Here is a 12,107-nt window from a genome sequence, read left to right as displayed (position 1 = left end):
CGGCTAAACATGTCACTCCTGGTCTGATTGGGGAGGGGACCAGAGAAAACTACAGAGTCCGACATTGTTTTGGCAAAGTTGATGTCACCGCGATCCAGGAAAGGTCAAAAAGTGGCAGCGACGAGTCTTTTGTTGAAGTGAAAGAGAAACATGATGAACTTCAGCCTCAGTTTAATAGCTGGTGACTTAAAGGAAAGACTGTCATCAATCACAGCACCGAGGCCACAGTTTCATTCAGTGACATTTAAAAAACATAGAGGTGAATGGTTTTCTGTGTCTGCTGCTGGTGACCTGTCCAGGTGTACCCCCCACCCTCTGGATAAGGCCATGTCTTCCGTCCACACTGAGACGGCGTTTTCAGTCAAGGAAAGCAGATACTTTTGAAATGGAAACGATAACACATTTTATCATGTGATGCAGTCATGTGACCAATTAAACTAAGATGGCATTACACAGCAGTTATTTTGTTTGACAGCCCTATTAAAGATTAACATCAGTCTGTACGTGCTGCAGACAGCTCTTTGTCAAATTCAACATGTGACAAATAAAGAACCTTGAATTCTTTAATTCTCACTCGCTTTTGCAACTTTGTACTTTTGTGTTACTCGCAGCAACGACTCCACCTCATCGTTAGTCCATTTAACAAACTCGGTGCTTTTCCTCAATTTTCTTCCGCGACGTTTCAACGAGCCGGAAAGTAAATAAGCGGCAGACAGAAATGAGGCAGGCCGAATCTTCTTGCGTTGTACGCATGCACAGGACTGCAACGTTTTCGACCGTTTCATTGTGGATGAACAAGTGTTTGGAAACGATTGAAAACAATAGTGTGGAGCGTTTTTAGATGAAAACGCTGTTTTCAAATGTATTCGGATTAGTGTAGCCTAAGAGAAGGTTTGAATGTTTATAAGGAAGCGTTCAGGTGTGATCCCATCCTGAATTGGCACTTTCTCATCCATCTTCTGCCTCAGTGGTCTAAGCAGACACCTCTCTTTCCTCTCGCTCATTAACCTGAGATACCTGAACTCGCCCACTCCTCCTGACCCCTTTTTCATGAACTGTGATGGAGCCGTCACCATGATTGGAGGTGTTAGTTCTCATCTGTGGTGCTTCACTCTCGGCTGAATGTTGATCTGGATCACTGGATAAACCATTGCAGACATATCGTCTGCAGAAAGCTGAGAGAGCCTCTGCCTGTGCTCGTAGCTGTCGTAGAGAAAGAAGGTGGGTCCCCAGCACAGAAGATACACAAACTCACATTATAAATGTTCAAAATGTATTAAACGGTTGAAGGTCAGTACCAAAGACCTCCCTCTGCCCAGTAGTCGAGACGAAGAAAAGCTGCCGAGTAAACAAAGTGGCACAAACAGGATGTGACCGGTTAAAGAGTTGGGGAGAAGTTTAAACAACACAGATGTGTAATCATTGATGAAGCACGAATGAGGTAATTTCCTAACAGAAGTGTCAGATCGTTTATTTAAATGCATTTCTCTAGTTTGCATCCAAACTCCACCTCCAGTCAGGAGGTGGAGTTTTGGGTGGTGGATGGGCGTGCAGCAGGAATCCAACCCGCCCTGAGTGACCTCCGCGGTCAGAGCTGTGAGAGGCGGCGTGCTGGATTAGCTTGGCTCCGAGGACCACAGAAGTGGTGAGGAGACAATTAGAGTGAGAGCTGAGGAATTAGCTGAGAGGAGGCGTGAGGCAGTAAAGCCTCTGTGATGGATGCTTAAATATTTCATGCTTGTTTTGGAGATTCCTTAAGTGCAGACGCACAGAGAACGCTAACAGGATCAAGTGTTCGTTTCAGGATTATGAGGGATACACACAGCAGCAGTGTCTGTGTGAGCGCTTCATTTATCACACAGAAGCTTCAGCTGGACCTCAGAGAGGCAGGAGAAGGGCGCCGTCATGGCGAGGAGGCTGCTGCGCGTTTGCTGCTGCACAGGCTTCACGTAAAGCAGGGTCACGCTTTTGGACTGAAAACATGTTCGTGGAAATGTCACAGCTTTTCACCGTTTTTCGGTATCATATAGACGAATTAGATGTGAGAGATTATCAGTCATGGATGATAGCGACTGAGGTCGCAGGGTTCGTGTTCGCCCTCTTCAGGTCTTTATTTGACCTGACTGTGTGTCGCTGTGTTGTCACAAGCAATGGCAGGGACTCAAGCGCAGAGCAGGGTTCAGTTCCACAGTTTATTTACACAGTCACCAGGTGCAGAATATATACGGTGGTGGAAATCCAGGTAGGGGAAGCTCTCTCACACTCACTCTCTTCTTCACACTCCAACTAACTCCCACGTCCACGCGGCGGTAGGTCACAGGTCCGGGAAAACTATACACAAGAGACATCGGTTACACAGAATCACAGATTAACACAAGAAAACTTCACTGAAGGCTCACTCAGTCGCACAATCATCCAGCGATGAGACTGCCTGCGTCCCAGCCTTAAATGCAGGCCAACAGGTGTGTGGGCCAAGGGCGGGAGCAGTAAGCTCCACCCAGGCGGAGTGGCGAGAGAAAGGGGGAGAGCGTAATCAAAAACACATGTAGCCTTGCAGGGCCGGCCGGCAGACGCGGGACCATGATGTTAGCAGGATTACTGTTAAACACATTGGAGACGTCCTCAGGGGTCGGGCTTGGATCCCTTTACAGACGTCCGGTACCTTCAGATGTACGCACCAAAAGAAATGAAGAGAAACCGGGAGGAATTCTGGTCAGTTTCCAGCTGTGATGGAGAGATGCAGTTTGTTGTGTTGCTGACAGGCAGACTGACTGAATGATGATCTTTGTCCTTCATCCTGATTCTGAAGGGTTTTCATGAAGAATCATTTCTGCGCAGCACGCAGAGGATGGATCTGTTTCTTCCTGAGGATCTTGTCTTGGGACGCTCTTTAAGCATCCGCTGCACGAAGGACTCGTTTGTCTTCAGTACTTGTGTTTCTTACTGTCGGCGTGCTTTTGCAGTGAAGCACACAATCCTGCGGTAAATCATCAAAGCAGCAGAGCTGATGAAACTCGGTGCAAACGCTGTAAAAATGTTCGTGTGTGTTTGTGAGAAGACACGACTGCCCGACGCTTCTCTGAGCTCCGGCCTTACCGGTCACTCTCCTCTTCCTTTGTGCCCACGAGCACTGAACTCATAATCAGCATTTCAGGGTTTTTTTAACTACAGCAACAGAGCAACAGAAGAGAGAGGAGGTGGAGGTGGAGAGGAGGGAGATGTGGTCCCGATGTGAAAATGGGCGGAGAGCTCAGCTGAACACCATAAAATATTCTGTGTGAAGACTCCCGAGCTCCCGGCAAGACTCCAGCATGCACAGGGAAGGAGGCAGCAAGGAAAGACAGAAAGGAAGGACCGAAGGAAGGAAAGAACCGGGCGAGAGATGAAAGCAGCTGATTGGAGCTGGGAGGTGGAGCAGTGAAGAGCAGCAAGAGTGGAAAGGTGGAGGAGAAAATAAATGATAATGATAATAGCAGACCGAACGTGACCATGATGAGAGTCAAAAACAGGAAGTTTGACCTCCTGCCTGACGCACCTGCAGCTGCTTCCTCCACCTCTCTGGCTGCGGAGGCTGCAGGTGTTTAAGTGGAGCAGTAAATTCATTTTTTTAGAGTGAAATAATCCACAAGCACATAAATAGAAATTAAGATTTCCCTAGATTAATATTGTGGCGGCTGAACGTCGCCGCTCCTTTGCCTCTCTCAGCCGCTCTCTATGAATCTTCATCTCTCAGTTTCGACCTTTAAGACCTGATTTTAACTTAATAAAGGCGGCTTCCTGTGAGCTGCACGTGGAGACGGAGTCAGAGGGCTGAGTACAGCAGGGATACATCAGAGGGAGGCAACAAGAGGCACGAAAGCATAAAAGAGTGAAAGACACAGATGTTGGGATGTAAAGGAAGCGAGGAACATAAAACCGAAGCTGGAGAAACAATAAGAGGACTGAAGAGGAAAGGAGGCAGAGGAGGAGACGAGAGGAAGAGTGGAAGAAAGAAGGGGATGTGCTGAGGAGAGAGAGCGAGGGTGAAACCGGCTGGGGGCAGGGAGGAGGTTTGACTGCACTGCGTTTTCTACACTTGGTTCAAAGTTGCAGCAGCCGATGCGCTCAGATAAGACGCAGGTCACATGACTCTCCGCTGCGTGCTTCTGTTTGTGTTTCCTTCTACACCCCAGATGTCTGCCATCCTCCCCGTGGTTCCTAAATTAAGGTTAAAAAAGCAGAGCTTGCCCCTCACCCAACTGCTTCTTCATCGGCCGCCTTAGACCTGGTTTTAGATTTAGGCTCGGCTCAGGCTTACCGCGGGCGCTGCTTACAGGCTCAGACGGGTTGCTAGGTTACAAACCTGTCTTCTAGGCGTGGCTGTGTTGACAGCGCCTCCTGCTGTCTCTAAAATCACACACGTGACTAAAGTGCATCACGTGACGGTTCAAGTTTGAAAATGTCGCATTGAAACGTCGTCATGCGAGGGTCCGAGCTGAAGCTCGCGTTCACGCGGCCTCCGTGGGAGGTCACAGCGCTACGCGTGCCTCCTGCAGTCAGGTTGCTGAACAGCTGGAACGAGTGCTCCTCCTCATCTGCCACAATAAAAATCAAACAAACTAAAAAAAATGTTTTTACAAATTTGCCACAAGTCCCTCCCCTTCTTGATTTTGATTGGTTGGTGAAAGTGATGAACTGAGAGTGGTCAGCGGGGCCGGTGGTTATCTGCTGTTGTCAGGTGCTTCACTGAGGTGTGTGTTTGTGTGTCTGACTGAACTGATTCTTCTCGCTCAGGTACACCAAGATGAAAACAGCCACCAACATCTACATCTTTAACCTGGCACTGGCCGACTCGCTCTTTCTGGCTACGCTACCTTTCCAGGTACGACATCATCTGCACGCGTGCAAACTCTGTAGGTTAACCACCTGTTCCTCTAGGAGCTCCGGCTCTGTGACCCTGAGCAGGATAAGTTGTGTGATTCACGCTCAGACTCTGCTTTCTGGATGTTTCCAGGGCACTGATTTGTATCTGGGCTTCTGGCCTTTCGGGAACACTCTGTGCAAAGTGATGGTGTCCATCGACTACTACAACATGTTCACCAGCACCTTCACGCTGACGGTGATGAGCATGGACAGGTACGTGGCTGTGTGCCACCCTGTCAAAGCGCTGGACATGAGGACTCCTCACAAGGCCAAGGTACGTTTTATCCTGCTGTCATAAAAAGCCGCCGCTGTGACATCACCGTCTCGCTCCTATCAGAGGGAAACTTTGTGTTTGTTTAGTCTAAATTAGTGAAACGTTATGAACCAGTGAGCAGCTTCCCTGACCTTTCTGACAATAAGCTGTCTTCAGCCAGAGGAGTTGCCTCCTGCTGGTCATTGTGTAGAATGCAGGTTTAAAGAACTTTTCAGAGGTTTTCTACGTTATTTTGACTCTTTTTATAGACGTATCAGGACCTTAAAATATAAAGCCCTGATTGGCTGTAAACCCCTTAAAGGCTGAACTATAAAATTCCAGTTTTCTGGAAATGGAGAGTTTATTGATCCATCTGACAAATTTGTTTTCAAATTTTAATTTCCGTGTATGACTCTTAATTTGTGTAAAAATGATGATGTGGAAGTCTTAAAAACATTAAACTGTTCATGTCTTCATGTGTTCAGGTGGTGAACATCTGCGTGTGGGTGCTGGCGTCCGCCTTCGGAGTTCCAGCGACGTTCCTGGGAAATGTGGAAGAGCACGAGAACAGTACGCCACGCGCACACACGCACGCACACACACACATCTCAGTGTCACCGAGGACCACAGGCTGCAGATCTGACGTGTACGTCCTGCACAGCTCCACGTCTACATAAAACCATTATCATCATCAGCTGCAGCGACCTGTTCCCATGAGCACTTCATCTGCCTGCACCGTAGGGCATTGAATTTAATCACAGCTTCGGGCTGTAGGGGAATTTAATCCTAATGACAACTACGAGTGAAACATGGCTGTTAACGCTGTAGCACAGCGCCCTCACTCCTCTCTGTTCCAGTGAGAAGCTCTGACTCTGTGATGTCTATTTCCTGCTTACAGCAGATACAGACTTTAACGCTAGAACATGCAGACTGCTGTTATAATGTATTTGTATAGCGCTTTACACATCCAGTCATCCACCCATTCACACACTGGTGATAGCAGCTACCTTGTAGCCACAGCCACCCTGGGGCGCACTGACAGAGGCGAGGATACTGGCGCCACCGGGCCCTCTGACCACCACCAGTAGGCAACGGGTGAAGTGTCTTGCCCAAGGACACAACGACCGAGACTGTCGGAGCCGGGGCTCGAACCGGCAACCTTCTGATGACAAGGCGAACTCCCAACTCTGGAGGCACGATTGGGTTTGCTAATACCCTAAGCATGTCCCGCCTCCTTGGAGCGAGGGCCGAGTGCCGAAGTGAAGCTGTTGAGTCACCGCTCGACCTCAGGACCAAAAGGATAAGATGGAGGAAGCCTCGAGGAGGGTGTGTGGATCAGTCAGGAGGAACTTTATGTGCCTCATGTAGTGATTGGTACTCTCAGTAAAGATCCTCAGTCTCTTATCTCTCCTGAGGACACGTTAGTGGGCGGAACAAAGAAGAACCTGAAGTGAGGCAGAGGCTGAATTAGAAGGCTGTACTTCGCAGCGAGACGTGGCCGTGCACTGATCTGAACCTTCAACACAGAGCGTCCCTGCACAGACTGCACCTTCAGATGCTTCCATAAAGATGAAACCCTAATTAAATACAGTAACGTGCAGCTTTACACACTGCTGCCTGCAGAGAGGGTATGATCAGTATCTGCTCCTTATTGCTGTCACTGCGCGCTGTCTGACTAATGCTGTTAACCAATGTCAGCATGTCTTTATCACCACTTTGACTGAATAATAAAGAAAATAATGCCGTCCATGACACAAGGCTTTCATTTAAAAGGAGCCTGCACACGTGCAGGTCAGTGTCGCCGTACCGGTGCAGATCACGAAAGACGCTGCATCGTGTTTTATTCATGAATGCACTGCAGCAGCAGCTCTGCACCACAGCCCTGCATCTCGGGGTAAACTCATTAATCACAGGTTTGTCAGCCGGGAGGCTCACGGAGCTTTGTGGTTGCTTTTCACAGTCACAGGGGAAAAATCAGATTCCATTAAGTTTTTATACCTAAACTCTTAAAATTCACCAGGTTATATAATAATTTCATCCTCAGATGATCACTGTAATAGTATAATAGGTAACAATGAAGACAGGAGTAGCTTTTCAGTCAGACTGTGGTCCTAACGTCACCGCGAGCTCTGGCAGGACACCAGCAGACTGAGGATACAGGTGCCAGAGCCATTACTGCGCCCCTTCAAAGGGAGGCGGGTGCTCAGGAAGGCCTCTTGGACGCCTCCTCTTAGAAGTTTTCTAAGCAGACCCAGAACTCACTGGAGAGACCTCATCTCTGTCTTGTCTGGCTGGAAAAACCTGGATAGTGGAAAATACTGCACGGGAGGAGCCCAGCCTACCCTGTTGCCAGTACAACTTCACTTTGGATAAGAAGAAGGAGGAAGCTGGTGCACGGCTCTGCTATGTACACATCGAGCAGGAGCAAGTTTTTGATGCTCACCGGGCTGCAAGAAGATTCAGCAGCACCTCTGAAGAGTTTACCCTCAACCAATCAGCACAGACTAATCAGCGATCACTCCCAGAGGAGGAACCTGTTAGACTCTGAGCAACAAGGTGTGCAGATCAGTGCAGCCTGTCTGCAGACGTGTTAAACTTTCCAAGAAGGGAGTTGAACGCTGTGTTTAGCATTAGAACTCACTCCATCAGGAACATGTGGCCGCGTGCTGCTTTAGGTCTGTCTGGGTCAGCGCGGCTCGCCATCGTCAATAGAGCATCCACCTGTGACGGGCTGGGAGCGAGACCATAAACCTGCTTCGTCGCAGCACTGCGGGAAGCCACGTGCGCGGCTTTGCTTCAGTCAGGCCGGATCAGGTTCTGTTCCCGTCAACTGTGCTGAGCTCAGCCCTGACAAGCTTTTCATTTTGGCTGTAGCTCAGGTGGCAGAGCCGGTCAGCCACCAATCAGAAGGTCGGTGGTTCGATCCCAGGCTGCCTGCTGGCTGCATGCCAAATATCCTTGGGCAAGAAAGTAACCCCGTGTTTGTCTACTGGTGGTGGTCAGAGGGCCCGGTGGCGCCAGTGTCCGGCAGCCTCGCCTCTGTCAGTGCGCCCCAGGGTGGCTGTGGCTACAATGTAGCTGCCATCACCAGTGTGTGAATGGGTGGATGACTGAATGTAGTGTAAAGCGCTATACAAATGCAGGCCATTTTATTCCATTAAAAGCTGAGGCATGGCTGCAGATCAACTACAGGCGCGTTAGAGACCAGTTCATGGTCTCTCTGCGTGAGACGTCTCAGGACTGCTGAGGTGAGTCTTCAGACAGCGAATGGCCGAGCAAAGCGGGATGTTATCAGGCTTGCCATTTCCTCATGGCTGGAGTGTTGATGAGTGCTGACCTGGTGTGAAGGCCCGACTGGGCTGGTAAAACAAACTTTGTTTCACTTTTCTCAGCTGTTTTTGCTTGGCTGTGTCTCTCTCTGAAGTCTGTGCACAAACATCCGTAATTATGAAACCCACAGCGCTCGTTCCCAGGACGTACTCTGAATCCTCTTTGTTGATGCTGAGCATGTCTGTGCTCTTTAACCTGCTCTCTGCTGCTCGTCATTAATAATGTGTTTCAGCGGCATTTACCTCACTTTGTCCTTCATCGTTTGGCGTTTTGACTGGCTGCTTAGCTTCGATGGAAATTCTCATCATTATTCATCGTCTGGCGTAAAGACCTGGAGCACACAACAGCACTCCAACATATCGGCCATCGCAGGATCTGTCAGAAGAGCTCTGATCCCCTCCCAAAAACACAAGCAACAAATTGCAAATGTTGGGCACTGGTGAGGCTCAGACGGACTTTAATCACTAACACGGCTCGTTTGGTGACATCTGACATGCTCTCTGTAGGGAGCCTTCAGCAAAGGTTTAAAATGTTCATGAAACTGAATTTATTTGTTTTTCTGGACATGAACACAATTATTTTGAATCTAGTCTCATATTTTGTCATGTCCTGGGTCAGTTGACCCACTGTTTTGATGTCATTTTGTATTATGGTTTATGTCTAAGTAGGGGTGGGCAATAGAAACGGTATGAAATTGGCCAACAGTAGAGATTTTGACTGTACCGCTCTACCACGATAGCGCATATTGATGGTTTGTTTGTCTTGGTCAAAAGCATTAGGGGTTAGGGTTAAACAACATCATCTGCAAATTATGTTGCGCGACAGTAACAGTGAAGAGACGAAGCATGTTTTGGAATATGGGGAAAGCCAAAAACTGCGCTTCCTCCACTTCTGTACCATTGATCCAATAATGTTGAATTCTCTCACAGCTGCTCTGTTCCCGTGTTGTTGCAGTATATTAATGACCACTAATGGGAATAAATGGCCTGTCTTTGTAAAGCACTTTACTCGTCCCTAAGGACCCCAAAGCGCTTTACACATCCAGTCATCCACACATTCACACACTGATGGCAGCTACATTGTAGCTAGGGCTGGGTATCGTCACTGATTTCTAGAATCGATTCAATTACGATTCACAAGGTCCCGAATCGATTCGATCCACGATTTAATTCGATTCGATTCGATTTAATTCGATTCGATTTGAATCTGGGACATTTTGACAGTCAGAAATATTATAATTCAGATCAGTACATTTACATATTTTTGTATCTATCAAAAGGAAGCTGACACTTTCCAGACTTTATCAAAGGTGTGAGCATCACAGCGAGGCCTTTGTGTCAAAGTAGCTGAAGATAAAACACAGAAAAACATGAAGGTGATTTTCCTGGCCTGGATTTTATAAAAATATTCTGCAGTACATCAAAAATGAAAGAAAACCATTCATCAACATATGAACATCACCTCTGAAGTTACAGCGGTTTTATTACAGACACGGCTGAGCGTTTTGCATAATTTTAAAAAGTTTAAATTTGTTCAGTATTGAACAGCAGAAATTAGGTTTACTTTTCGGAAGTATATAAAACGAAAAAAAAAACGTCGGCCGACAGCCTGTAAACAATGGTAGACTTGTGCGTAACAAGCAAGCGAATAATGAAGTACAGAGAGAGAGCTGTGCATCATGGTGGAAGCAAAACAGTAAAAGTCAGAGTGAATTCATGACGATGTTTATGTGAAGTGTAGTTTGGATCTTCTTTTGCTGCTGGTTCGGTCAATATTGTTTGGAGAGACATCAAACTAACACCTTTAGAATCAGCGCATAAAGGGCGTGAACACAAAGCACGGACCCGCCGACACATCAGAGTCAGCGAGCTGTCGGCTTTCAGCCCCGACTGTGAGAAAGGCGACGTCTCACTGATTCTGATCCGCGGGTCGCGCTGTGTGTTGAAGTCTTTGTGCAGAAGCCGTGTACCTGCTCTCATTTACTGTCTTAACTGTTTGGTGGTTGTTGAAAGTTTGTGAGATTTCACCTGAGATTCTGGCATTTCGGGCAAAATAAATTTATATTAAAAAATCAATTCAGGATTTTAATGAATCGATTTTACGTTATCCAAGCCAGAATCAATTTTAATCGATTTCTCGATCAGGTGATGGCAAGCTAAATTGTAGCCACAGCCACCCTGGGGCGCACTGACAGAGGCGAGGCTGCCGGACACTGGCGCCACCGGGCCCTCTAGTAACTAGTAACTATAATTAATTACTTTTTCAAAGTAACTTGCCCAACACTGTTAATGACTAACCTCGTATTGTAGATAGTTATTGTTATCTCAGTTTTTCTCCTGACTGAAGTTTGGTCCGTTTACAGCATCCTGCTATACGATTGCATTTGTCCCTGACCACCAGAATCCCTCACGTTAACTTTTATCGAGTGGAAAAGTGTTAGCGTTCATCCTCCAGCTTCACTGTGTTTATGTTATGCTAACATAGCTGTGTCGCTAGCTACCACGTAGCACATCATTATATACCAGCTAGCACAACTTCAGTAACCCACAAACGTCACTGCTGTTTAGGTTTCTGTCTTCATTTGGGTTAGTTTAGGTTAGTTTTGTTTTTCTTTGACGTTCCAACAATAAAGTTGTGTGTTTGTGTCAAGTCCTGCCTGACATTTGGGTCCAATCCTGCCTGCTCCACACACAGTTCATGACATATTTGCTCATTCATGTGTGCAAGAAGAGAAGTTCTGGAGGGTTGATGTGTCGGGCTAATGATTCCTGTTGATTTGTTTCATTATAAAAACTTGTGAGACAGTCTTAGAAACAGGCGACGGTTTAGATTAAAATGACATGAATTCAAACCGCAGGTTGATTGGTTACTGGGCTGATGAGTTACCTCTGAGTCTTGCAAACATCCAAACAAATGCAGAAAGCGTTGAATGAGCATTTACTTTATTTATGTTTATTGGGTGAACTCTAAAACAGCTCGTTGGAAAGCTTTAAAGGAAATCCCAGTCTGGTGGCAGGAATTCCGATCAGAGGCTCTGGCTGAGCGTGAGCGATTCAATTCAATTTTATTTATATATGTTACACCCCAGCCCAGGGAAAACTGGCGTGCAACATAAGGAAAATAAAAATAAGGAAAAATGCCCCCCCACTCCCTGCTCTTAAGGAGGACGAACCAACAAAAAACAGCTACCATGGATTTCACAACAGCCAGTCAGTTTATTGAGTCCCAAAAGGTAGCAGGCGTCAGGGTGAGCATGGCCAAAACAACAAACAAAAACTCTAGAAATGAAATGCAGCTGGCTCACCTTCACAGAAAACCCCAAACGAAAATTACAGGTGTCTTACCTGCCTCCCTAACCAAAAACAGGAGAAAAGGTTCCCAAAGAAAAATGGCTTCTCACCCCTACAGCTACCGAGTAAAAACAGTATCGACAACTATTTGCATCTATATACGACAAACTATTTACAACACAGGGGGAGATCACGACCATGACAAACTGAAACACCGGGCTTAAATACATAGAGGAGCAATCAGGGAATGGACAACAGGAGGGAAACACAGCTGGGGCAAATCAGAACTGACGAGACAAGGAAGCGTAAACTGAACACACTGAGATAAGACA

The 12,107-nt window shown here is 47.0% G+C and overlaps 1 protein-coding gene across 1 annotated transcript in view; it reads left to right on the top strand.

Moving 5' to 3' along the window:
* Positions 1-4,793: 4,793 nt before the first annotated feature.
* The window catches only part of oprl1 (opiate receptor-like 1), a gene marked incomplete at its 5' end in the record, with an annotated part of 33,126 nt that continues 25,812 nt past the window's right edge, over positions 4,794-12,107 (top strand). The window contains 3 exon segments of the mRNA XM_005949171.3: positions 4,794-4,861; positions 4,994-5,176; positions 5,641-5,725. Of these exon segments, the coding sequence (XP_005949233.2) occupies positions 4,794-4,861; positions 4,994-5,176; positions 5,641-5,725 (336 nt within the window).

This window comes from Haplochromis burtoni, unplaced genomic scaffold (assembly GCF_018398535.1).
Source record: "Haplochromis burtoni strain Fernald_Lab_line unplaced genomic scaffold, NCSU_Asbu1 Contig_488, whole genome shotgun sequence".
NCBI lineage: Eukaryota > Metazoa > Chordata > Actinopteri > Cichliformes > Cichlidae > Haplochromis > Haplochromis burtoni.
Note: the sequence above shows the minus strand (reverse complement) of the source record. Positions and strands in the feature narration are given on the sequence as shown.